General features: G+C 41.4%; 2 protein-coding genes across 4 annotated transcripts in view; one reads left to right on the top strand and one right to left on the bottom strand.

Moving 5' to 3' along the window:
- The window catches only part of CCND3 (cyclin D3), a 125,256-nt gene extending 123,221 nt beyond the window's left edge, over window positions 1-2,035 (bottom strand). For both annotated transcript variants that reach the window (XM_069108312.1, XM_069108313.1), the window contains exon 1: window positions 1,850-2,035. The gene's annotated coding sequence lies outside the window, so the exon portion shown is untranslated. The remainder of the gene's footprint in view (window positions 1-1,849) is intronic.
- TAF8 (TATA-box binding protein associated factor 8) lies at window positions 1,732-27,105 on the top strand. 2 transcript variants are annotated; one of them, XM_069108310.1, is made up of 9 exons: window positions 1,732-1,856; window positions 4,837-4,944; window positions 5,989-6,145; window positions 11,856-11,954; window positions 12,957-13,019; window positions 14,912-15,036; window positions 18,133-18,280; window positions 19,386-19,528; window positions 24,567-27,105. In XM_069108310.1, the coding sequence occupies exons 2-9, from the start codon at window positions 4,900-4,902 to the stop codon at window positions 24,708-24,710; spliced, it is 924 nt and encodes a 307-aa protein (XP_068964411.1). In that variant the 5' UTR covers window positions 1,732-1,856; window positions 4,837-4,899; the 3' UTR covers window positions 24,711-27,105. The 2 variants fall into 2 exon arrangements, with proteins under 2 accessions (XP_068964411.1, XP_068964410.1); XM_069108309.1 differs by having other exon boundaries at window positions 1,795-1,856; window positions 4,735-4,944.
- The last annotated feature ends 435 nt before the right edge of the window (window positions 27,106-27,540 follow it).

Genomic DNA, 27,540 nt, shown 5'->3' with positions numbered 1-27,540 from the left:
ACCCTGAATTGTACATCTGAGTTGTTTGTTATTTCAGACCCCGGCATGTTTTAAACATCGAAAAAAGATAAGGTATCTGCATGGACACTAGGTTTTAATAGGTTAGCCCAGAAGAGAGAACAGAAGAGATCACAGGATTTAGAGTTGGAAGACCTTATCACCTTATAGATGAGGAGACTAAGGTCCACAAAGGCAGTATGAATTACCTGAGGTTACAGGTTATGGTAAGTGGCAGAGGCAGATTCAGACACAGGTGTTAAGGCTGCAAACCCAACATTCTATCTATTACACCAAGCTGTTTGGCTAGAGATCTCAGAGCCAACTCTATTTCTCTTGCCCAGAGCAGGTTCTTTAAGAGCAACTAGCTAGATGCCTCCTGGGCCAAGATTTCAGGGAATGGGCAGTCCTGGAACCCAGAGAAAAGAAGCTGAACCCCTAGGATGTATGGTCTGTCCCTCCAGAGTCCTGATTCTCAATAAAAGTCTAGGTTTGGTTCTTGAAAGAGAGGTAGTTACAAGGATTAGTGGCTGGAGGTCTCTAGCTCTGTGGTTGCAGCCCCTTGTCCAAGGGTTGAAGGATAACCCTTCTCTCCTGTTTTGTTTTGCTTTTTTGTCCCTTTCTAAAATAAGCACACATTACTTTTTCTTCAGTTCTTGTCTTTCATTGACATCCTCAAACACTTTAGGGGGTGAAAAGAAGTAGGGAACATTAGTTGCTCATTAAGTAGATGCCAAGGACAGATCAGTCAATTTAATTCAACTCAAATATTTATTAAGCTACCATATGTAAAGCACTACTGTTAGTTGCTGGTGATACAAAAATAGTTAAAACACAGTACCTGCTGATGAAGGACTTAAAATATAACCGCAGGGAAAGACATGCCCAACTAACTATGAAACAAGAGAAACTATGATAACACAAAGGAAAGTTCCAGGTAAAGTGTTATAAGAAATCTAAGGAGGGAGGGATCAAGGCACCAAAGTAGGAGATGACACCCAGCCAGACATAAAGAGTCAACCTCTGTGCCCTGGACAGAACAGAATCGTGACTAGAACCCACCCTAGTGACTCTTTGACTAAATTAGTTATTGTTTCCCTAATGCATTGGCTTTTTTTTTTAAATAATGCAAGCTCTAGAGATCTGGGGATGGCAGCAGGTCATTGTGGAAGAAAGGCATGAGCTAAAAGGTAGAATTATTCCCTTATTAGATTGTAAACAAACCTATTCATCTGTGTATTCCTAGTGTCTCTGACACAATGCCTTGTACAGAGTAGGTCCTAAGTATGTGTGTGCATATGTATACACAATATATAAATACATACATATATTTACACATATTCAAATATACATATATATCTGAATTGGCATACATAACTTGAGGTCCTAGAACCCAGTTCTGACACTCTGACCTTTTGTCTGGGAGAGGGTGAAGGGGAACTCTATCCACAGGACAGAAAAATAATAGGATTTAGAGTTCCAGGGGATGTTTGAGATCAATAATACCCTTGTTTAAATGATAAGGAAAATGACAGAGGTGAACGGGTGTCTGGGGGACCAGAAGAAAAATCAGCTTCCCTTCCAAGTCCTCGGAACTCGGGAGTTCCTTTGGAGTCCCTCTTTAGATTCCACAGCCCCAATGCTCCAGAGCCCTCCCCAATCCCCTTAAACAGGGATCCCCGCCCCCTGCCCCCCCCCACCCAAGACGCGTTTTTCCTTTGGATTGTACAGTCAACCCTATATGCTACCAGGGGATCGGCGCAGATCCCAGTCAGTGGCTGGAAACCTGCACGAACTAGTTTCGAGCCCCACCTCCCTCAGACCTGTTCCATCCGACAGCTCTGCTGCCTACCTAACAGGTGAGTCCCGGAGTCTACTCTTCGCACTCTCTTCCTCCTGGCATGGACGCTCCAGCTCCAGAATTATGTCCTTGGGGTAGGCCCGTCACTGACTTGGGGCTGGAAGAGGGGAGTGGAGAAAGAGATCGCTCCATACCTGCGCGAAACCGCTTCAATCTCGACCCCTCCTCCGCGCTAGAGCGGGGTGTTTACAATTTCGGTGCTGCGCTAGGGATTCGACGTTTGAAGTTGGGCAGGAAGTGGGGAGGAGGGGGCGGGGGGAGACGGAGGGGGCTGTGGGTTCCTGCTGTAGAGAGGTATTGCAACCCCCCTCACTTCTCCCCCATTACCCCCTCTCCAGAGACTGCTAACACCGCTGGGTGGACGGGCGGTCTAGGGGCTGCCCCCGATCCAAACTCCGGGGTGCGCACAGGACCCGAGGGGACCCCGCCCCCTGGCTCCGGCTTTTCCGAGCAAAGGGGAGGGGTGGGGGGTTGGGGGGAAGGGGCCTTGCTGCCTCCAGGACAACTCTAGCACAGGTGTGGGTGTGAAGGGTGCAGTGTTGTCACCCTCCGGTAAGGAAGGGTTCCGTCTTCATTTTAGATACTTCTTTCCTAGTCGATAAAGCCTCGACTCCGCTACCGTAGAGTACTCTGTAGTGGGCGCTGCATTGCCCTGGTCCGAAGGTGGTATGTGTCAAAAGACCTGGATTCGAGTGAAGTCTGGTTTTGCTACTTAATTACATGTAATTTTGATCACATCGATGCCCCTCTGAATTGCAATTTTCTCCTGTCAGATAAAAGGGTTAGACGAAATGACCTCTAAGACCCCTTCCTGCGCTGAATACTAGGGTGCTAATAATGAAGTCCCTTCTAGTTAGAATATTCTGCGGTTCTGTGGAGGAAAGGGATTGATCTCCAAACTCTAAAACTGCTGTAGACTTCGTGGTGAAGGGGTGGAGCTCTTGCTAGTTACTGAAGCCTTAGTAACCTATGGGACGCTGGGCAAAAAGTTTGGGATCCAAAAATTCTTGTCGATTGACTGCTGGGGAAGGGAAGTGGAAAAAGGATTGGAAACCTGGATCTTTCACTTTGTGCACTTCACTTCTTTCAGGCCTCGGTTTCCAATTCTGTAAAATGGGGGGGGGGGGAGGGAGAGGGAAGCCTGAACGAAATGATGTCAAAGGTCCTGCTAAAGCTGAGGTTTTTTTTAAAAAATTATTTCCCCCCAATTATATGTAAAAACAACTTTTAATCTTCACTTTAGAAATTTTGAGTTCCAAATTCTCTCCCTCCCTCCCTCCAAGCTACCCCCTCCCTCAATGAGAAGGCAAACAATTTGATATAGGTTATCCATGTGTGGTCATGCAAAACATATTTCCATATTAGTCATATTGTAAAAGAAAACATAGACCAAAAAAAGAAACTTTCAAGAAAAAGTAAAAAAAAAAAGTATGCTTCCATTTGTGTTCTGACACTCAGTTCTTTCGCTGGGGATAGCATTTTACATCGTAAATCCTTCAGAGTTGTCTTGGATCACTGTATCTAGCTAAGTCATTCCACAGTTAACCATCCTACAATATTACTATTACTGTGTACAATATTCTCCTGACTCTACTAACTTCACTGTGTATTCATTCATGTAAGTTCCTCCAGGTTTCTCTTATAGCATTCCATCACAATCACGACAGCTTGCTCAGCCATCCCCTCAATTTCCAACTCCCTGTCATCAGAAAAGAACTGCTATAAATATTTTTCTATACATATGTCCTTTTCCTTTTTAAAATCTCTTTTGGGCTACAGATCTAGTAGTGGTATTGCTAAGTCAAAGGGCATGCCTGGTTTCATAACCCCCTGAACACAGTTCCAAATTGCTTTGCTGAATGGTTCAATCAGTTCAGATCTCCACCAACGGTGCACTTAAGTCTCAATTTTCCCACATCCCCTCCAACATTTGCCACCCTTCTCTACATATTAGCCAATCCAACAGGTGCGAGATAGAATCTCAGAATTTTTAAATTTAGCACAGGTTTTTTAAACTTGGGGTTCATGAACTTGGTTGTTTTTACTTTCTTACCTGTATTCAACATAATTAGTATCCTTTGTATTCTTATGCATTGAAAAAACATGGTTCTAGGGGTGGCTAGGTGGCAAAGTGAATAGAGCATAGCCCTGGCATCAGGAGGACCTGAGTTCAAATCCAGCCTCAGACACTTAACACTTGCTAGCCGAATTACCTTGGTCAAGTCACTTAACCCCAATTGCCCTGCCTTCCCCCCTAAAAAACAAACAAAAAGAAAAATATCGTTCTGAGAAGGGGTCCACAGACTCCACCAGACATGCCAAAGGAGTCCCTGACACACAAAAAGGCTTAAGAATTCAGTGCCCTCAAGTCCAATACCTGTGATCCTATGATGTTAATGGCATAATAAGATCTTCCCCGACCATTAATGGGCCTCAAACAGTGGAGCCCATTGGGGAGGGACTTGCCTGAGGAAGAGCTTGCTTATAGGAAGGCTTTCACACCTTTTCCTAATTTCTAATTAGGTACTGAGTCATGAAGGTTGTGAAATCTGGCTCTGAGAAGTGTATATATACTCTGAGTTGGTAGTTTGCTTTTGGGGGCTCGATTATGAGAAGGGCTTTGTGATTCCCTGGTCGAGACTGAGTAACCTAGTAACTGTACTGCTCAGATATAAAGACTGTCTCCAAGTGGTGGCAATATTGCTTTGATCAGGCAGTCAGAGCCCTATTTGTCTTTATGCTAATTTCTCTGCTTATATTTTCTCAGCTTGTACTTTCTCTGACCTTCAGGGTGCTGACCCTTCCCCTTAACTAGTGAATGTAATTAAAAGTAGGATTGTTGATCCCTTTAAAAGCTATCTTTCCTTGTAAAGCAGATCAAAGGACCTCTGCTAGCAGCCATCCTGGGTGGGCCAGGGTACTTGGGCTTAGAGAGCCCGACCCGACCCCTCTCCGTCCTCCTCCTTCTCCCTGCACAGCCCCGCCTCCGGACTACAATTCCCAGGCTGCCCTGCGCACACGCACATTCTCAGGTATTCAAGATGGCTGACGCAGCTGCAACTGCCGGAGCCAGTGGCTCAGGAGCGGTAAGTATCAGAGGCGGGAGAGATCAGGGGCATGAGGGCTTAATCCGTGGCCTCAGCCAAACGAAACAGCACGAAGACTGTGGGATGGTAGTGGGTCTCTGGAATCAGATACCGCACAGAGCAACTCTGGCCGGGGCAAACGCTTCACCTTCTGGCGTACCCCTCCCCCCACCTCCTCTAGCCTTTGGCGACCGGAGTTCTCAATTGGCTAGTTCCCAGTAGGAGGCGGGGATTCGGGAGGAAGCGCCTAATTGGCTCAAGCTGCTCTCCCTTTTCTCTTTATTGGCCTGATTTTTAGCCAATCGAAAAACCGACTGGTGGGGGATTTAAAAGGATATTTCAGCGTGATTCTTGTTAAAAAAAATCTGTTTGCTACTTTGATGGGTTATACTACTTGGCTCTATGATAGCTGAGAACAATAATTACTGTTTCTATTGTTATTCAGACGTTTCAGTCGTGACTCTTAGTGACCCCGTTCTGGGGTTTTTCTTGGCAGAGATACTGGAGTGGTTTGCCATGTCCTCCAGCTCCTTTTACAGATGAGAAAGCCCAGGGTCTAAGTGTCTGAGACCTCTTTTGAACTCGGATTTTCTTGACTACAGCCCCAGGACTCTATCTACTGGGCCGCTTAGGCCCCACCTCTTTTCATAATATCAAGAGACTTTTAGGGGTTGGAGGGAACATAGAGGCAATGAAATACTCTCCCCTTCTTTTGTAAGTGTTTCTCATTGTATGTGAAGTGGGGAGCTCTGAGACTGAGGGAGAGTTGTTATTCTGGGGTATACATTGAGGGAAGGAATCATTCTCCAGGGTTCAGCACCCTCTTGAACAGTCAGTAATTAAGCTAGTTAGCCAGAAGCACAAGTCTGAACATCAAAGTTGCTGCATTTTAAATGGGAAATGTTGGTAGGCATTTATCATTCACGTCTACAGTTATCCATCTGTCATGGATGGTCAGCTTTATATTCTTAGTATGTGATTTCACCTTTAATATGCGAGCTAAAACCGTGCTCTCCTTTTTCCTTTGGTTGTTAATTCACATAGAGATCAGGAAGCAAGCAGGCTAGCACCCCTGCAGACAACTACTACCTGGCACGGAGACGGACCTTGCAGGTAGTTGTGAGCTCCTTGCTGACAGAGGCTGGGTTTGAGAGTGCTGAGAAAGCATCGGTGGAAACATTAACTGAGATGTTACAAAGCTGTGAGTATGGAGGAATACTAACTGCTTTTTGCAAAGTCAGTCCATTAAAAATTTTTTTAAAGTTATATACCTACCCCCATGAAACTTCCTTGTGGAGGAGATTGTCTTGAATTCTCAGTGGCTATGCTAATGTATTATTATAAACTCTGGCAGTTCTCAGATATGAGCTAAGCAATGCACTTTGGTCCAAGGATGTACTTAGTTAAATTTGGATATACTCAGCAAAAGCTTGGTCAGTAGATAATTTGTTTTTCTCTAACCTAGCAGCTTATGAAGCAAGTAAGGCTTAGTGAATGAATGAACAAATACACCTTTATTAAACATTTGCTATATATGCTAAGCATTCTGTTAAGCACCGGGGATACAAATACAAAAAGTAAAAGTAAGGCAATCTCTCAAGAACTTAACATTCTGTAATAAAAGGAGTTAAATGAGTTTGTTCTATACATAAGAGGAAGGTGGGAAGTTAAGGGAGTTTTGGTCTGGGGAGTTACTAGAATGGGGGGTTGATCCCTAAGGCAGTCAATTAACATGTCCTTTACAAAAGCTGTGATATTATTGATTTCTGTTCCCAGATCAAGAAGTGGAAGAAGAAGGTGGAGTTAGGGAGACTATTAGTGCATTGGCAGGATAGTTGACAAAGTGGCCTGTGTGAATGACTGGATGGAATGTAAAGCATAGCCATAACCCTGGTCTGGGTCTGGTCTGAGGCTGTGCAGATATAGTAGGGAAGGCAAGTTTGCCCTCACTCAAGACATTTCAGCCTCTGAATAGAAATTATAAAGCTGGATAGATTAATTTCCCTGAGAACTGGGATCATGGATTCTGGAGTGCAGATCTTGCTGGTTTTGATAAGGAAAAATGGGGTGATGAGAATGATCATTTAGAAAGCATTTATTAAGTGTCTTCTAAATGCCAGGTGTAATGCTAAGTGCTGCATATACAAAAGAGGCAAAAGACAGTCCCTGCCTTCAAGGAGCTTATATATAATGGGGGAGACAACATACAAATATGTACAAACAAGCTATATACAGGATAAATAGGAAATAATTGAATGCATAGAAACAGGAACAGGATAAATAACAAATAAGTGCTAGGGTTTAGAGGGGTTGGGAAACACTTCTGTAGAAGATGAGATTTTAGTTGAAGCCAAGGAATCCAGCAGGTAGAGATGAGGAGGAAGAACATTCCAGGCATGGGGAACAGTCTGAGAAAATGCCCAGAGCCAAGACATGAGTGTCTTGTTTGAGGAACAGCCAGGAGGCCAGTGTCACTAGATTGAAGACTATGTGTTGGGGAGTAAGGTGTGAGAATACTTGAAATGGTAGAGGGAGGAGACAGGTTTTGAATAGGATTTTGTATCTGATCCTGAGGGTGGAAGGGAGCCAGTTGAGTTTATTGACTAGGGAGGTGACCTGGTCAGATCTGCACTTTAGGAAAACCATTTTGGCAGTTGATTGGAGGATAGATGAGAATGAGAAGGGACTTGAGGCTGTGAGACTCATTATCGGGCTATTTCAATAGTCCAGATAAGAAGTCTTGAGGGCCTTCACCAGGGTGGTGGCAGTGTCCAAGGAGAGACGTTGTGGAGATGAAATTGACAGCAAAAGTTTGGATAGGGGAGGTGAGACATAGTGAGAAGTAGAGAATGACAAGTTTGCAATGGGTGAGGATGTAGGAGAAAAAATAATCATTTAGTTTTGTGAGAAATGCTGACATTTTGGTTTCCGAAAATTCTATAGGAACTATGGACATTGCGTAGGATGTGTAGGAAGGTATAAATCAGGATAAGGGAGGAAGGGTAACACACCCTAGCCAATCATATAGCTGGAAGAAATCTGTAAGTTTCCTCCTGGAAGAGGCTTAGGTGAAACTGGCTTGAGCCTGCTAGGGTCAAAAGAGGCCACTGACTCTTTACTAATGAGAATGCTTAACTAGCCTTATGCATAGTAACCGACACACCCCTAATAGAATTAGAGCCTCATTATCTGATCACGGATCCCGAGATAGCCGTGTTTGGGGAGAGGGGAGTATAGAAAGGAGCAACATGGAAAGAGCAGCCCAGGAGAGGTGACATCTCGCCCAGTAGGGTCCAGTGGATGCAATGAGAGGTGGGATAAGGTAGGGTTAGAGACAAGTAATCCTACGGTATATAACTGCTTACTCTGCTTCTGTTTTATCCCATGAGGGAACATACACATCCACTTCTCTGGAGAATCGCCAATGAAAGTGTGTCTTCTTTTCCTCCACAAACTGTGATTTCATTATTACCTCCTTAATTCTGGGGAATTCATCAAGCCTTCTCAGCCTGATTTCCAAATTGAGTTAAGTCTGGGGTCTTTACAACAGTTTGGGCCATTTTGATATCTACTGGACATCCAGTTCAAGATATCTGAAAGGCAGTTGGAGATGCAAAACTAGAGGTCAGCTGAGGTTAGGGCTGGATAGATAGACTTGAGAGATGATAATTAAATCTCAGAGAGCTGATGAGATTACCAGGTGAAGTTGATGTTCATCCTTCATTCTTAAAGAGGAGCATGAGCTTGACTTGGGCATGTGAATTGGATACAGTGAGGTAGAGCTGAGCAAAGTCATTAGCCTCACTCTCTCCTCCAGAGTCATTTGAGCTCAGTGGTCAGAGTATAGAGGGAGAAGAGAAGAGGGCCCGGGTTAAAGCCCAGTGAGACATGTACAAGTAGTGGCTCTGTCAAATAGAGACTGAGAAGATAGGTGGGAGGAGAACCAGCAAAGAGTCATGTTCTGAAAACCTCAAGAAAAGAGAGTATCGAGGAGGAGATGATCCACAATGTCAGAAGCTGCAGAGAGATCCAGAAGAACAAGGATTTGACAGTTAGGTGACCATTGGTAACTTTGGAGAGAACAGTTTTGATGGAATGATGAGGTTGGAAGCTGGATTGTAGGAAGCTAAGAAAAGATCAAGAGGAGAGGAAGTGGAGGCAAGATAGATTGCTAGGTAGCTTGAGTGGGTGACTGTATGGGGTATATATAAAGCAAGCCTAGTGATGTTGAATTGTGATCTGTGTTGGTGGGAGGTTTACTTATAATCACTGAGTCATGTACTTAGTACTCTACTATTTGCTTTGAGGGTTACAGGAGAGTGAGTACCTGTGAGATTATGTTTGGTTAGGAAGACAAAACTAGGTTACTTGAAACAATTTAGATAATTATATATTATATAATTAAGTACTAAGTTGCATGATACATTTAACAAAGAAAAAGTCTTGAGATTTAAGAAGCTAGTCATTTAGCTAATTCTATACCTACAACTTATTTCAGTGTTTTTAATATTAGCATGTCACAAAGAACTTCCCTAATTAATTGAATAAAGCAATCCTAGATAAGAATTCAAATTCTAAAGACCTCTACAGGTCTTGAAACTCATTGTATGATTGAAAAATCCTCACTATTAGGAAATTCTCCTACGTTTGTTTTCTTCAGTGACTATGGTCACAGAATTGATAGAATCCTATCATCTTTTAAGAGGGGACAGATATTGGAAAGGGTGAAGTTGAAGAGGAGACTGTAACAGGGCTGCATTCTGGTAAAACATCTGTCAGAACTGAGGTGCTGATGAATCTTTTTAGACAGCAGACGGTTAGGGATCTTGTTATGTATGAATGCCATAGAGGAAGGTGAAATCGTGGTAGTTGGTTACATTGGAACTGTCCCGTGTGAGTGGGTTGTAGGGGCAGGACTAAAGTGCAGAATGACTGTCGTCATATCATGGTTTTTTTTGTTTGTTTTCTCCTATGTCATTCCACAACTTGCCTGTCCAAATTCACCTTATGCCATTAATAATAGCTAACATTCCTATAGAGATTACTCTGTGCCAAGAACTGTGCTAAGCACTTTACAGTTACTATCTCATTTGTCCTCACAACAACCCTGGAAGGGAGGTGCTATTATTATCCCTACTTTACAGATGAGAAAACTGAGGCAGAGAGAGGGTACATGGCCTGCCCATGGTCACACAGCTAATAAATTTGAGGTCACATTTGAACTCGGGTCTTCCTGGCATCTATGCTACTCACTGAACCACCAGCTTGCCACCATGTATTCTGGGCTGTAGCCAAACGGTACCTAGCACAGTGCCTAGCACATAGTAGGCAATCAATAAATGCTATTTGAATGAACTTATTGTTCCTCTTCCCTCTTCCACCCACATGGTCCTAATTTTCCTGCATTTGTGCCTTTACTCATATTACTTTTAAGTCTGGACTCTCTTCATCTTCTTCCACAAATCTCTGCCTTACTTGACCTTCAAAATCCAGCTCAAAGGGGCGGCTAGGTGGCACAGTGAATAGAGCACCAGCACTGGAGTCAGGAGGACCTGAGTTCAAGTCTGACCTCAGACACTTAACACTAACTAGCCATGTCACCTTTGGCAAGTCACTTAACCCCAATTGCTCTGCCCTTCCTCCTCCAAAAAAAAAACAAACCTGAAAAATTCAGCTCAAATGCTATTTTTGCACAAGAAGCTGGCATTAGTCTCATCACTTAGAAATTACTTTCATCCTTCATGTACTGTTTTCTTTTGTAATTTTCTTATACACATGTGGTACTCAATTTTATGTTTTATTATTATTTTTATAGGTCTTATCACCCCTAGGAAATTATAAACAACTTGATAGAAGACACCATTTCTCGTTTATCTCTATGTCTTCTTAAGCCTGGCATGGTGCATTATATTTAGTCAATATGTAATAAACGGTTAATGAATTTAAGAACCAAGTAGGTGATGACTTTTCAGCCGTTTATGTGCCTCATTTCTAAGCTGTTTTATGGGGATTTCCCTCCAGCACCACCCAGTGAAGGTTTGCCTGAAAACTGAAATCATGGATACTCCCAAGTATTAAAGTGTATCTTGTACTCTGCTATTTGCTTTAGGGATTTCAAGAGAAGGAAGCTCAGTTCCTGACATCAGAGAGCTTATGGTTTTATTGGGTAGAGAAGGACTTGGACAGATGGAATAATTTAGATAATGATATACCATGTTTCCCCAATAATGAGACACTGTCTTATTATTTTTCTTGGACAGAAAAACACCAGAGGGCTTATTTTCAGGGGAGGGCTTATTTTAATGAACATTGACAGCAATTTTAATAAACAGGTAAATGTGAACAAAAAAATGTACCTTTATTCAATAAGCAAATCACTGGGGAAGAACAGGATGACGCATGACGCGCTCACTGCTGCAGCTCTGATTGGATGCAGCTCAGAGCGAGGCGTGCATTTCACCCGGAGTGGGGGACGGTGCATACAGAGGGTACCATAATGTAGCATGTAGCGCAGGGGATCACCTTCACTACAGTAGCAATCTCAATAGGGCTTATTTTCGGGGGAGGGCTTATTTTAGAGGAATCTTACACAGTAAAGGGAGGGCTTATTTTCGGGATAGGTCTTATTATCGGGGAAACACGGGTAGGGCTATGTGTAATCATTTTTCAGATAAAAAGACTGAGGGGGAAATGATTCACTGAGGTTAAGTTTGGAGCAGATCCTCACCACACCCCTGTATCCACTTTTTTCTGTTCTCTGAGCTTTGTGGATTCACTGGCAGCTCATTCCATCTCTTTTGTAAGCACTCAGCAAGAATGGTTAGCAGAAGCCTGGTGTCAGGCAGAGGAGACTGAAATGTCCATCCCTGATATTAGGCTGTATACCTAGATTTGCTTGTTTGTTTTCCTAGACCTTTCAGAAATCGGGAGGAGTGCTAAATCATATTGTGAGCACACGGCCAGGACACAGCCAACACTCTCAGACATTGTGGTCACACTTGTTGAAATGGGTGAGTTTCACTTTTCATTGTATACATGTTGACTTGATACAGTAGGGTTGGTGAGTGAGGAAAAAGTTAATAATTTTGTGACTCTGTGGGGCTGAGGGAAGTGTCTTCTTGATCTCCTTTAGTCCCCTGAAGGTTCATAGTTAGGGGATAGCATCCACTGCACTTTCCTTAGAGTCAGAAGACCTAGGTCTGAATACCAGCTCTGGTATATAGAAACTGTGTGACTTGTGACTAAGTCACATAACTTCTCTGGGCCTCAGCTTTCTTATCTATATAACAAAAGTACCTGAACTGCCTCTGTTTCACAGGATTGCTATGATAGCTAGGTCCCAATTGGGGCAGTGAGGTGGTGCATTGGATAGATGGCCCTGGCCTAGATCGGGAAGATTCACCTTCCTGAGTTTAAAACTGGCCTCATAAACTTATTAGTCGTGTCACCATAGGCAAGTCACTGTTCACCTCTGTTTCCTCATTTGTAAAATGGGCTTGAGAAGGAAATGGCAAACCACTCCAGGATCTTTGACAAGAAAACCCCAAATGGGCCCATGGAGAATCAGACACAACTGGAAAATGACTAAAAGTGACAGGTCCTGATTAGTGCAAATAACAAATCTTTGAAATGGTCACATGTATTTGAATTAGTACTATTTGAAGAATAATTATATGAAATATGGTCATTGGTTCCCACCCAGTGGAAAATATGCAGTGCCTATTAGAATAATATAGACACTTCAAAGGATTCATTATTTGCATGAATAATGTATGTAAATGTTATTATTGTCACATTGAAGCCAGCCAGATTTACCATGAACTGGCACCTCTGAATAAATTTGAGTGCCATCATCCCCCTATAGTGATGACTTTTACCTTTAATTTTAGTTTCTGCCAAGTAACAGCAGTGTGGATGTGTTTTTAGGGTAAGAAACTCCAGACAGATTATTCAGCTTTCTTGATGATAATTTTTGGAGGTCAGTACAGTGATTTTGTTTTCCTTTCCTTCAGGTTTCAATGTGGAAACTCTCCCTGCATATGCTAAACGGTCTCAGAGGATGGTCATCACAGCACGTAGGTAGCCTTGGATATAAGCTGGGCTGGGTTTTGGTTACTTATTGTAGATTTTTTTCTCTTTTTGAAAGGCTGTATAGAATGTAGACATCATGTAGGTCATCATGTGAAAGTGTAGTTGTCAAAAGGGGAAACTGACTTGGTCTTTCCTAGGATCACTAGTTCTAGCCCCAGAAATGCAATAAGAGCCACATAGAAGTGATTGATATTCTTCTCACCCAGGGGGAAGACTACAGCAGCCTAACCATCCAGAATGGTTGACTTGGGCTGGCAGGAAACAAAGGGAATTGATGGCATTTTATTTCATACTCTAGAATTGCTACTATATTTTAAATATGCTATTATATTTTTAAATGCTACTATAATTTTAAATCCTTCACTCCTGGGGAAGTAGTGACACTTCATGTAAATGAGTCAGTGACCCTATCTGGTATTAAGGACACACAGTTGGTAGCCTACTTTGTGTCCATATTGCTGAGGGCCCAGAGAAAGGGCAGCAGCTTCTATATCTTGCCTTTTTTTTTTTTTAAGTGTAGCTGTGTTATGCTGATAACACTCAAGGAGAATTGGGGATGGATATGGGGAGGGGGTTGGCTGTGAGAAAAATGGTAAGCAGGCATAAACCTCCAGCCATCTAATGTCTTTAAAATAGGTTTTAATAATTTATTGATACAAATTCTTCTTGATGTGAGACACTTCCTAACAAACACCTATTCCCACCTACAAAGCACCTTACCTGAAGAAGTTAACCAGATTTTTAAAAAAATGTTTTTTCCACTTAGTAGCATTTTTTTTCAATTACATGTAAAGATAGTTTTCAGCATTCGCTTTAAGATGCTGAGTTCCAAATTTTTTTCTCCCTCCTTCCTTCCCTTCTCCCCCTCCCTTAGATAGTAAGCAATCTGATATGGTACAATCATACTAAACATACTTCCACATTAGTCATGTTGTGAAAGAAGAATCAGAACAAAAGGGGAAAACTATGAGAAAGAAAAAACAAAAAAAGAGAGAAAATAGTATGCTTCAATCTGCATTCAGACTCCATAATGCGTTCTCTGGATGTAGATAGCACTTTTCATCGTGAGGCTTTTGAAGAGCTAAGTCTATCAAAGTTGATCATCGAATAATGTTTATGTTACTGTATACAATGAGTTAACCAGAGTTTTTAAAACTCCCAAAGACTTCAAGTTGCTGAGAAGGTACTGACCTCCATTACATAGAGCTAGGTTCTTTTTTTTTTTTTTTTGCCTTTTGGAGGGCAATTGGTGTTAAGTAATTTGCCTAAGGTTACACGGCTAGTTTTTTGTGTGGGTTAAGTGTCTGAGGCTGGAACTGAACTCGGGTCCTCATGACTCAGGGCCAGCGCTTTTACTCACTGCGCCACCTAGCCGCCCCTAGAGCTGGGGTTCTTAATGTTTTTGGTGACATGGACCACTTTGGCAATCTGGTGAAGCATGTGAACCCCTTCTCAGAAGAATACTTTTAAATGATTGAAGGAAATACTCAATTTCAGGTAGAGGTTAGTAAAAATAAGGATGTAATTTTCTTCACAGACATGGGTGCCCCCCACGTACACACCCTGAAATCTATACAGCAGGGTCCTTAGGTAAAGATCCTCTGGCATAGAGAGAGTTCCTTATACAATGAAATTACAGGTCCAGTTCTTATCTAGCTTTTTAAAAACCTATTTCACAAAATTTTAAAAGAAAAGAATGTTAAAAATAAATAATAAACACAAGAAATTGTTTAAGAAATCCATTTCTGCGGTCCAACCATTTATTTTAAGACAAAGAAGCATTGGTCAGTGGTTTTGTCCTAAGAGGTCAAAACCTTGGGCAACTGGGACCCAAAGGAAGAAGTGGTCAGTGAATGAGTCTCTAACTCTCTTGCAGCTCCAGTCACCAATCAGCCTGTGACTCCCAAAGCCCTGACTGCTGGCCAGAACAAGTCTCACCCACCTCATATTCCCAGCCATTTTCCTGAATTCCCTGATCCCCACACCTACATCAAAACACCGGTAAGTGAGATTGCCTTGACAGCCTCTTAAATAATAGGTCTGTTTCTAGTCACTCATAACACACAGCTTATGAACAGGTTATCTTCCAAAGATTGGTTTATATGTCAGGTATTTAGAACTTGGAATGCATTTTCCCATAAAATAGTATTTTAAATGATGATTTAATTACAAATCTAGTCCACAAATGTCCACTGAAACCCTAATATAACTGAAAAGTGTATTAACAGGAGCCCTGACTACTTTGATCTTTTTATTGTTGAAGAACAGGGGAGAGTCTGAGTGGATGGGGCAGGTAAATTGAGAGCCCATTGTACCCAACATTCTGACAAGGATAAATATCTGTGTATGTATGTATGTTTTATTTATGTATACATATTGGTATGTATATATATCTATATACATAAAAAAATACCAGGTCATGTCTCCATCGAACCATAATCATTTGATGGACATCCTCTGTAAGTGTCTTCACTGTTGAAATTCAGTTTTGTCCTAATTGGAGAATTCACTTCTGTCCTAATTGGAAATTTTATTTTCCCTTGGAATATATTATAATGATGATAAGCCCACAGAGGAATATTTATCTCTGGACTTAATTCACTACTCCTTTTAACATGATAGTGTTTGAACTAATATAAACACGTGGTCTCCATAATGTTTTGATCAAGTATTTCTAGTAATAAGATATTTTTGAGCATGTACCTCCCACTATGTTTATATTTGCATATTTATAAATTATATGCATGTAACCCAGTGGAGTGGGTGGTGCTTCAAAGGTGCTTGGTTCTGTCTTCTCTCCCCTTCCTTCTGGAAGGAAGTGGAGCTGAATCTCCTTAAGGCTTCACTTTATCTACACTCTGACCTCCTTCCTTTCTCTTTGGAGGATAGAGATTTAAGTAGTTCCACTCTATTAAAGAAGCTAGCTTACTTTTAACCTGGGGTGATACAATGACTTTTCAGGCCTGCAAGGTCAACTTTCTCTTCTCTTTCATGAAGTTTTTATCAGATAGAAAGTTATTAGTACAATCAGTAATTCAGAACTTCCACTTAGAAAATCATGTATATTATAAAACTTAAAAATAGAAATTTTAATAAATCAAAGTAAAAATGACTTGGATAAAGTAAAAAAGCCTTTTGGATAAAGGTGTGTATTTATCAGATTTGTAGAAGACATGAAGCTAACCCAGTAGATGACAGAATCAGCATTTTAAAAAAGCTTGACAGTCTGGAGCCTGGAGTTGAATCTAATTAAAGATGAAATTCAGTAGAGACCAATGTAAAGTCTTACACTTAGGTACAAAAAAAATCAACTCCACAAATATACGATGAGGGGAAGTGTGGACAGACAGCAGTCCTGAGAAGTATCTAGGTGTTTGAGTGGACTGTAAGTTCAGTGAGTCTATAGTGTGATGTGGCAGCCCCCAAAACTGGTGCAATCTCAGATTGCATTAGAAAGGATACAACATCCAGACATGGGGAGGTGAGCATCCCACTGCATGCTATCTTCGTCAGATCTCACCTGGAGTATTGTGTTCATTCCTGGGCGTCAGTTTAAGGACATTGGTATCTTCTATGCAACATGACTAATGTGAAAATGTTTTTAATAGGAATGTGTGAGTAGAACCCATGTCAGATTGCAAGTCATCTTGAGGAGGGAGAGGGGGGGAGAAAATTATAAAATTATGGAAGTGAATGTTGAAAACTAAAAATAAATAATTTAATAAAGAAGGACCTTGGCAATTTGGAGTGTGTCCAGAGGAGAACAGCTAGTATGGTGAAGGGTCTGAAGTCTGTGACCTGTGAATATCCTCTGAAGGAGCTGGGAAAGAGAAGCCTCAGGGGACATGGTGGCTGTATTAGAAGTGTTTGCAGAAATTAGATCAGTTCTGAGAAATGGATGCAAAGAGGCCAGTTTAAGCCTGATATCAGGAAACACTTCCTAGCATAATAGAGCTGGCTAGTAGTGTGATGGGCTGCCTTTTGAGAGGGGCTAGGACTCCCCTCCTTGGGGTTCTTCCAGGAGGGGTCTGTCATATCAGAAATTCTTTTGTGTATCCTGTGGACTAGAAGGCTGCTGAGGTTCCTTCCAACACTCAGATTTTGTGATTCTGGTTTTCCCTACCACATACGACTAAAACTGGTCCAGAATAGAGAGGGCAGGGCTCTTATTCACTGTCCACTACCCTACTACACAGAGTCTTCCCTCAAAGGTACTATTAGGTGATCTGGGTGGTTAGGTGATCTAGGTCTGTTGGGAAGTGGTTCCTTGTATAGCTCCTGCTGTGGGTGCCTAGGTATTGATTTGTTTTTTACAGATACCCTGAAAGGCTTAAGTCTGGCTCAGAAGAGAGGAGGTTTGGAAGCTTGTATAGTGAGGGATATAAAGGGATAAAGATAGTTGTTTTAGAGACAAACTCTCTTATTGCCTGTTCCTGTGAGGGTTGGATTCAACTAATCTTCTTACCCTCAATTACCCTGTGGGGGTCATGCTATGGGTCTACTCTCTTGGTAAAGACAAAAAGAAATACAAAACCCTTCTAACAAGTAGGCATAGTTAAGCAAAACAAATTCCTGCATTGGCCATGTCCAAAAAATATGTCTTATTTTGTACCCTGAGTACATTATCTCTACATCAGGAGTATCGTCTTTCATTATAGGTCCTCTAGAATCATGATTGGTCACTGAGTTGATAAGAGTTCTTAAGTCGTTTATCTTTATAATGTTATTGTATAAAATGTTCTGCCCACTTTATTCTTCATCAGGTCATACAAATCTTCCTGGGTTTCTCTGAAACTGTCCCTTTCATCATTTCTTATAGCATAGTAATATTCTGTTATGTTCATACATGATGATTTGTCTAATTGATGGATACCTCTTTAATTTCCAGTTTTTTGTATGGCTCCCACTTTGGAGAGCAGTGTTCTTGTGCATTGTGAAAGGGGTGAATATTGACCCTCAACTGTCCCTAGTAGCCCTGATTACCAGCAACAAAATTTGTCAGAGGGTGGGGAGGGACACAGGTGGAGAAGGGCAGGAGCCCAGCAGAGCAGGATGAAATCGTTTACGCTCTAACCTCCTTTCCTCTTCTTCCTTTAGACATACCGTGAGCTTGTGTCAGATTACCAGGTCCTGCGGGAAAAGGCTGCATCACAGAGGCGTGATGTGGAACGTGCGCTTACTCGCTTTATGGCCAAGACAGGCGAGACACAGAGCCTTTTCAAAGATGATGTCAGCACGTTTCCATGTGAGAATCACTCCCCTAACATCTGTGGTGTCTTGCCATCTGGGAATGGGACTGAGGATGTCATTTTTCCTCCCTCTAGATTTGAGCAGGAGAAAGTTAATAATCTTTTGCCTTTTTTATTTTTGCCAAAAATTATATAAATTTTGCCTCAGAATAATCTGAGACCTCTGGACTTCTCTTTCCCAGATCTTCACGTAACCCCCAGCAGAACTGAGAATGTGTTGTATATGGTTCACTTCTGGTGGGGGAATGGCGAGGGGACCAGAGAAGGCTGGTGTAATACCATTCCTGGACCTTGGGGATCATAAGGAGACTAGATTCCCTTTAGAGGTTTCCTAATAATGGGTGGGATGGGGTAGGGGGTAGGGAGACAGATAGACTGAACAGGGAGTCAGGAACCTGGTTTTTCATTCTATGTGAGTTTAAGCAAACTTCCCCTTTTTAGGCCTTAGTTTTCTTACCTGTAAAAAAGAAGTTGGAGTGAATGGTTTCAGAGGTCTCTTTGATCTCTGACATTTTATGATTTTGTTTATGTTTATTTTAATAATAATTGCTAGCATTTGTATAGTGGTTTAGTTTGCAAAGTACTTTACTTAACTCATTTGATTCTCACAACAATCCTGAGAAGTAGGTGCTATTATTATCCACATCTTACAGATAAGGAAACTGAGGCAGGCAGAGAGGTTAAGTAACTTGCTCAAGGTCACACAGCTAGTAAGAGGAGGGTTTGAATCCAAGGCTTTCTTGATTCTAAGTCCCATGTTCTATCCACTGTACCACCTTAAGTGTATATTAAAAAAAAAAAATTTCCTCCAGTACTTTTCCATGTTTATTTGATGATTGAAAGTACTTGAATCCTGTGTTCTTGGAGCTTTCTTTATTCAAGGGTATCAGCAGGGCTGAGTATCAGGCAATGGAGGGAGGTTTCTCCATTCCAGACTCTTTAACTGTTGAGTGTATCAAGTTATACCCCTTACCCATCAACAGAGTGTTAGCATTTCCTAGTGAGCTTATGTGAAAAATTGCTAATTCATTCCTGTGCAAAGTTCTGTGCTACCATCAAAGACTGCCCCAAATAAGCTTCTGTCTCGTCCCTTTTCTCCAGTGATTGCTGCCCGGCCCTTTACCATTCCCTACCTGACAGCCCTTCTCCCATCTGAATTGGAGATGCAGCAGATGGAAGAGACTGATTCTTCTGAGCAGGATGAGCAGACGGACACAGAGAACCTTCCTCTCCACATCAGTACGGTGTGTTGTCTTCCCTGCCCGCCAGAACTTACCCTTTACCTTTTCTGCATCTTTCCATATGTAGTCTGTAGCAACTCATCCTGTTGGCTGAGGATCTGAAGGGGTTGTCTGAAGTGAGCATTACCCACCTGATGCCTCTGGTTTGACTTCAGCCTTTCTGTAATTGTTCTTTTGATCGTCTCTTCTCCCCATCTTGCCCAGGCTGGAAGCACAGCAGCCCCTTGCAGGTCCATTCCCATTCCTAACCTGGGCTGGCTCACCCCTCCTTAGGCAGCCTGCCAGCCGCTTTCCCACAATGGTTCATTATGGTGTTGGATTTAGTTTGGGCACCTAACTGACCTTTGTCTAACCATAGCTTGGAACTGGGCCTTCTCCTGCCCTGCAACAGGGAGTGTAGGCAGATATGTGCCACCAGGCCCACCCTGTGATGGGCTCCCCTCCACCACCACACGGAATAAAGAAACACTTCCCTTGACCTTGTTGGGTAGGCTAGCATGGAAGTTATGTCACATTTGAAGTAAGAGTTGGAAGATCCCCTGTGGGAAGAGAGGCTTAGCAGAATTCCCTTAGGGAAGAGAAGAGTGCATGTGATAGAACTGGTGAGATGATGCTAGGTTTTGATGCCATTAAGTCTGTGGAATAGGAGAAAACACTAGATTTAGAATCATAGAACCTGGGGCCAAATCTTGGCTGTGTTATATTACCTTGACCTTAGCTGTGTCATTTTTCTTCTTTGGGCTTATCTTTACTTATTTTTAAAATTTTACTTTTTTACTTATCTTTACTTATCTTACTTATCTTTAAAATGCAGAAAACCCAAGATTTGACGACCACCACATAAAGTTTCCCCCTGCTTTTCCACAGATTTTAGGGCTATGGCACAAAATCACACCAGTGAACTCCCACCTTCTTCACAAAAACCTCTCTTATCTGACTCCCCATTTCTTTTAGGTTCAGCTTAATTCCTTTCAGAATTCTGAGCTGGGAGCCAGTGGCTTAGAACAAATGATTATCAGCTTCCATATTTTAAATACAGTAGTATCTCCTTATTTTGGATTATACTAACTTGGAATTTGTGATAATTGAGGGAGTAAGTGTCTGAGGCCTATTTTTGTATAACCTGAGGACAAGTTTGCTTAGCAAATTAATTATGGGGCAAAAAAGATTGCAAGAAATGCTTAAGAGAAAAAAAAACAACTCAAGTATTTTAGGGGCATCACCTATATACAAACAATTGGTATTTCAAATTAATCTCATTTGTTAAATTACGACCCTGTGGTGGGTCACACAATTTTAACTTAGTTTCAGTTACTATATACTCTTGAAAATAACAGCCTTTTTTTTTCAAAGCTAGTCTATATTTCAGACTTGGGCAACCATCCTTTAGCTCCACATAAATAGTCCACAGGAGTGACATTTTATTGTCTTTACTAAAAAATGTACCAGTTTGCAAAGTTTTTTCAGCCACATCTCCTCATAAGAAAAAAATAAAGTCAGTGTCTTTACAGTTAAAATTGGAATTTATGATTCGGGTGGCTCCTTGGCAGACTGCCTTTCTTCTTTCAGTTGTTAGCATTGTTCAGTTCTATTTTTCTCAGCTGCTCTGACACTTAATTTCCCTCATTGCTTTCCCCTGAGGCATTCCTACCCACCTGCCTTGTCAGAGAGAAGACAGTGTCCGTGGGAATAGATGGGATTGATAGGGAAAACAATTCTCATACCTAATGGAAGAGATCAGAGAAGTGGAATTTCCAGGAGAGCCACCTGAAAGAAGGGAAAAAAGGGATATTGTCCTCCCATCACTCTACACCCTCCTCTTTTTTCTTTTCCTTGGCTTGCTAACACATAGTGACTGCACAGCAGCAGTGATTCCAACCTTGGCTCCATGGAATCTCATAGTGTCTCTAATTATCTTAAGGGGTGCTGTGAAATCCTTAGATTATTTATGTTTACTTAAAATTTTTAAAATAATTTTATGGCTTTATCCCTGAGCTCTCTCTCCTTCCTCCCCCCCCTCCCCCCCACTCCACACTTAGCTATATAGAAGGCCCAAGGTTCCTAAGCTGAATTGGGTCTGTTTCAACCACTGAAATGGGATCTGAACTTCAGGTTGGTGCCTTACAACTCGTTTGGGTTGTTAGATCTGGGACCCCTTTGGATACCTAGTGTCTTGCCACCCATTTTTCTAGTTTTGGCCTCCCCAGACAATTTTCCCAGGAGTTTTGCTTGATCTAACCCAAGCCAACTTTTCTCTCTGCAATGTGTGGAGCTATTTGTTCCTCTTGCTCGACTTGGTTCTACATCCATCAACATCTTCTGCCCTTGTGTTTGTCTGTTTTAACAAAACAAACTGTCTGGGTTGCCAAGGGTAAATCTTTTGGCTTGAGGCAGAAGAACAGGAAGTTATAGCTAGCACACTATCCCCTTGGATTTCATCTTCTGGGTGGTGTATTGTGGTGTGTTTTTCAAAAAAGTTATATTTTGTTATGGCCATCAACAAATACAGTATACGGAAAACAAGAGTACTGTTTATTTTTAAGTTTATTGAATTTAACAGGATAGTAACAACATTGCCCTTTTGACTTGCCTTTCTTCTGAACTTTCTTTTTGTCCTCTGTGTATTTTTAGTGTTTTATAGATGGTCCTTTTTTGTTTCCTTTTTTATTTGAGTATCTCACCACCCAGTTCTCTCTGCTCTTCACCAGCTTCCTGAACAGAAACCCTCCTTTGTTACAAATAAATACAGCCAAAAAATAAATCAACATGTTGTCTAGGTCTAAAAATGAATCTCTTATTCTGTACCTTTGGTTCTTCACCTTTCCGTCAAGAAGCTCATGGAAACATGCTTCATCCTCAGCCTTCTGAAGAATTGTCTTCCCACCGTGTGGTTAGAGTTCTGAAGTTGTTTTCCTTTACATTGTGGTGGATTGTGTGAATTATTTTTCCTGGCTCTGCTTATTTTACTCTGTATGAGTTCATATGAGTCTTCTCATATGTCTCTGAATATTTCATACTTGTTTTTTTATTGTCGTGCAATAATATACGATTGCATTCATTTACCATAATTTGTTCAGTCATTCCCACTTTATTTCCAGTCCTTTGCATGGATAGAAAGTGCCACTGCAAGTATTGTAGTTCCTTTCCCTCTGTCTTTGACCTCTTTGGGGCATATATCTAGTAGTGGTATAGTTAGGTCAGAGGGAATTTTGGAATATAGTTGTTCCAAGTTGTTTTCAAGAATGGTTGTACCAGGGGTGGCCAGGTAGCACAGCGAATAAGAGCACTGGCCCCAGAGTCGGGATGACCTGGGATCGAATCCAGGCTCTGATACTTAGCACCACACCCAGAAATAACTGGCTGTGTAACCTTGAGCAAGTTACTTAACCCCAATTGCTTTAAAAAAAAAAAAAAGAATGGTTGTACCAGTTCACAGCCTTGTGAGCGACATGACACTTGTGAATCACTAGGGGGCACAGTTTTCTGTTATAGCAAAGGACTTCTATACAGGCCTACCCTGCAAGACCTCAGCCCATTTGGGGGTGAATTTTGAAGTCTGTAAAGGTTAGCATTGAGATGCTATAATATTACAGGGGGAATAGGAGGCAATTGGTGGCAGTGCCCTCTGCTACCACTTTCCACTCCCTCTTTTCTCCTATTCCTTTTCTTGTTCCTCTACTTTTTTTCTTTTCCCCTTCCTATATATTTGCCCTGCTAGTTATGTCTGTACATTGGTAAGTGTTGCTTGGTGATAGCATTTTAGGGATTGAGACCATTTGGCCTTTGTAGCTATATAATTATTTAGGGCTTTTCATCATATGTTGCAAAGGAGAGTGGGAAATTATACCAGTTCTACCCTAAATGGTATCAGTGTTAGTCTAGGTGATGTTTGGTCATTTCATGGCTCTTGTGGCTTCAACAACATTAAGTAGATGTTCAGTTCGTAGTATATACTAGGCATTGAGGGAAGTGCAAAGATAAATAAGACTTGGTTTCTTGCAGTCTGACAGACAAGATAATGTTTACACACATAACTGTAATAAAATTTAGAGCATGCTGTATGCATGAGATGGTGCTGTCAGTTTTTAGAAAGAAAGATCATTTGGATTTGGGAGCTTAGGGAGGTCTTCAAAGAGGAGGTGACATTTGACTTGGGTAAGATTTCACCAGGGAAAAAAGGAAAGGAGGGTCCTCCCACCTTGAGCAGAAGCACAAGAAGTGTATCAAGTCAGCTAGAGCATAAAGTTGATGACAGGAATTAATGTGGCATAAGCTTAGGCTGGTTAGAACCAGATTATGAAGACCTTGAATACCAGATAAGGATTTTGGACTTTATTAGGTGGGCAGTGGTGAACCATGAAGGTCTTTTGAGTAGTGGAGTAGCATTATTAGAGTTATGATTAATATGGCAGAAAAATGTAGGATGGATTTCATGTGAGACAGACTGGAAGTGGGCAAACTTGTAATGAGATGATTGTAGTAGTTATGGTGAGATGTCATGAGCTATGGTGGTAACAGAGAGAATGTTTAGAAGTGGATGGTTCTGAGAGGTATTTCAGTGATAGAATTGGGCTTGACAGTTGATTGCCTATGGAGGAAGAGAGAAGAGCCAAAGCTGATTCTGAGGTTATGATACTCTTTCCATTCATCTTGTTGAATAGCCAAGATTATTTCCCCCTTATCTTTAAATCTCTTTCTTCCTTAGGTAGCCTGGATTTCCTGCAGCTCTTTCTACTTCCTGTTCTGCAACTGTCCATCTTTGTGAATTCAGTGATACTTTTATTAGTTGTTCAAGAAGCTGCCCACCTCTGATCCCACTAACCAACAGTAGAGTGAAACCTTTTTTCATCTAGGAGAGAAATAGTAGCATGGGAATGGTGGGGAAACAGAACTCTTCCTCTTACAACTGAATTTCTGGTCACGTCATGAAAATGATGGTAGCACTTCTTATTGTGGGAATTTGATTTTCAGAGAATTTCTGTTCTCTGCTTCTGGCTTAGGATTGCCTTCCATGCTAATGATGTTGTTCTTTGTCTTACAGGATGAATCAGGTGCAGAGAAAGAGAACGCCTCTGTTCTACAGCAAAACACTTCCTTGTCAGGGAGCCGGAGTGGGGAGGAGAATCTTATCGATAACCCTTATCTCCGGCCTGTAAAGAAACCCAAGATCCGTAGGAAGAAGTGAATTAGAAGACAGTGAGAGCATTTCATTCTGAATTTGTCTTCTCTGCCATCTTTACAGCAGGGAAGAAATGAGTTATTGACTATTAAGCTTAAGCCTAGAAAGAGTCTCCCTGAGTTAGCAGACATTTTCCTTGTTTCTTTCTTTCTGAACACCTACACTCTCACCTTGAGGTATCTTAGAATGAAGCTGTCTCAACTTTTTGAGGGGATGACATTGTTGTAGCTACGAGATTAACCTTTGTCCAGTAGAAATAATCTCTAGTGTGCAGTTGGCTAGAGGTCTCCCACCTAGGACTTCTCTTCTGGTCCCTCTTTTTGGATGAGAGAAAAAAACCTGAATTAAAAAAGGATATATTCACCCATTTCCATTCCCATTTAAAGATACCTGGGAAGGAGAGGGCTGGGTGGCCAAACTGGAATCTCATATTTTGTTGGGTTTTGACTTCAGAGAAACAAGTGTTTAATAATGATGTTTTATTTAGTCTGTGCTGTGGGACATGGGGAGATTTAGTGATTTCATTTCCTGTCATAGTTTTTTATTCTAGTTGAAACTTCTAGGCAGCTGTATTCCAGATGACCCTTCTATTGGCTCACCAGCATTTCTGGCACTGGCTCCCAGGAAAGAGCCTCATTCTGTGTGGCCTGTGAAGCCCTGAGAGCATGCCCAGGCCAAAGAAGCTCAGTGGGTTTTTGGTTGAATTACTTTTCTTGTTGAGCCTGGTACACCCAATGAGCCTTCACTCTTTTTCCAGGATGGAAAATGAAGCCCTGTTCCTTTGCCCTGTGATCTCTGCCTCCTGAACAGGAGATAAATATGTAACATTTATTGAACTTCTGAGGAAGCAATGACGAGAATAATCCCAGGTTCTTCCTTTTTTGTTGACCAGAAAACAGGTTCTTAAAGACAATTCTATATAAGCTACTATATATATTGTTGGCTAAGCATTAATGCAGAGTAATTTTTTTTTTAATGCCAAATGAAAACTACTGGAGGGTTGCAAATATTTTAAATGAAAGAGAAAGAAGGAATCTCCTATAAGTCTATGTAATGTGGTGAATATAGGGAAAGTTCACATTTTGGAGGTGAGCACTGTAGAAGGTAGTAGGAAAAAAACATTTACAACCCTTTTTTGTAGCTAGCAACTACCATGAGCACTGTGGGGTGGTCACTGTGCTGTGTGTGTAGTCTTACTACTGTACTTGCACATCATTGATGCCAAAAAACATTTACCAGCACCTGCTTAGAGGAGGTATGTGTTAAATGGAGCTTCTTGTTACTTCGGCCAAGAAACCTGAGTCACTGTTGCTGAAGTACCATGTTCTGAACCGTACTGAGCAAAATAGGTCCATGTGAGAGAATCTGAGAATGGGTCATTCACATATCACCCCTGACAGAAGGCTTGTTCATGTATCATGTTGATTCTGACTTTTTGCTGTTGTGTAAAAAACTGTACATACACCACTTGTTTACAAATTTCTATTTTTAATAATTTGGATGAGGTTTTTTTGAAGGCTATGTGGCCAAAACCAAATGAAAACTGTTACCTGTATGTGCTTAATAAAAATCTGTGATGTAGATAGAATGGAATCGCAAGGTGATAGCTGTGACTTGTCAGGAATTATTGTGTTGACCATAGCCAGTTGACACTTGCAGAACACTCCACTTAACAGAAAGCAAGAACTGTCTGTGTAGATGATCCAAAAGATAGATGAGAGCATTTATCAAGTGCTTACTGTATGCTTGGCACAAAAGAAACAATCCCTACTGTCAAGGAGCTTACATTCTGTTGGATCTAATTCATTATGGTTATTTGAGCACTTTACAGATCTGTGCTTTCATTGGTGTGGGGTCTCCTCCCCTGAGAACCTCAGCACTTCTTAGTGTATGATCATCCTGAGTAGTATTAAAAATAAATTAGCCGGCAGCCAGTTTTCTGGTGATTAGCCATCATTCTAGACTTTTTTCCCCTAACAGCTGAGTTATTTTCCTAATTCTATCCTATGCAGACTGATATGGAAATTGGTTTTTATTCCTAGAATACAGATGGCTACCACTGGGGAGTAGGAGCCCAGGTTCAGGCAAGGGTGAGTATAAAGATGGTTAGTACAGCCGACTTGAGAGTTCAGAGAGGCAGCTATGGTTTCATGGAAAGAGCTCTGGACTTTGATACTTACTGTGTAACCTTAGGTAAATCAGTTTTACCTGATTTTTTTTTTTTTACCTCTCTGATCTTCAGCTGAAAAAATGGGGGTGGTAATACTTAGAAAACCTAACTCCTAGGGTTGTTGTTAGAAAAGTGCATTGTAAATTGTAAAGCATTATATAAAATGTGAGTTATTATAATACCACTCTCAGAAATAAATTCCAACTATCTAAGTTCATCTTGAATCTCTAAGGCCCCCTGTAAAGCTCTCTTTTCCTTCTCGCTTTGCCGTACTGTTACCTTGATTTACTGTTTTAGGGGCAGTCAGCGCTAAAGAGGATGCCCATGGTAAAGTGTAGTACAGCGGAGAGAGCACTGGATTTGAGATCAGAGGACTGAATCTAAATCCTACCTTTACTCTTTGTCAGCTGTGTGCTTTTGGACAAATTACTTTCCCTTTCTGTGTCTTAAGTTTCTTCATTTGTAAAATAAGGGTGTTAGATTAGTTTAAAAATCATAGATCTAGAGCTGAAAGGGACTTCACTAGCCATTTAATCCCATCATTTTTCAGATGAGGAAACTGAAGTCTTGAGCAGTGTTATACCCAAGTAATATTTTTGGATTCCTTCCTAGCTCTTAAATCGTGTTAAAGGGACTTCCAGAAAGATCATTGAATAAATGGTTCTG

This window comes from Petaurus breviceps, unplaced genomic scaffold (genome assembly GCF_028583685.1).
Source record: "Petaurus breviceps papuanus isolate PSGF00001 unplaced genomic scaffold, PetGlider_PUasm1.0 90352, whole genome shotgun sequence".
Lineage (NCBI taxonomy): Eukaryota > Metazoa > Chordata > Mammalia > Diprotodontia > Petauridae > Petaurus > Petaurus breviceps.
Note: the sequence above shows the minus strand (reverse complement) of the source record. Positions and strands in the feature narration are given on the sequence as shown.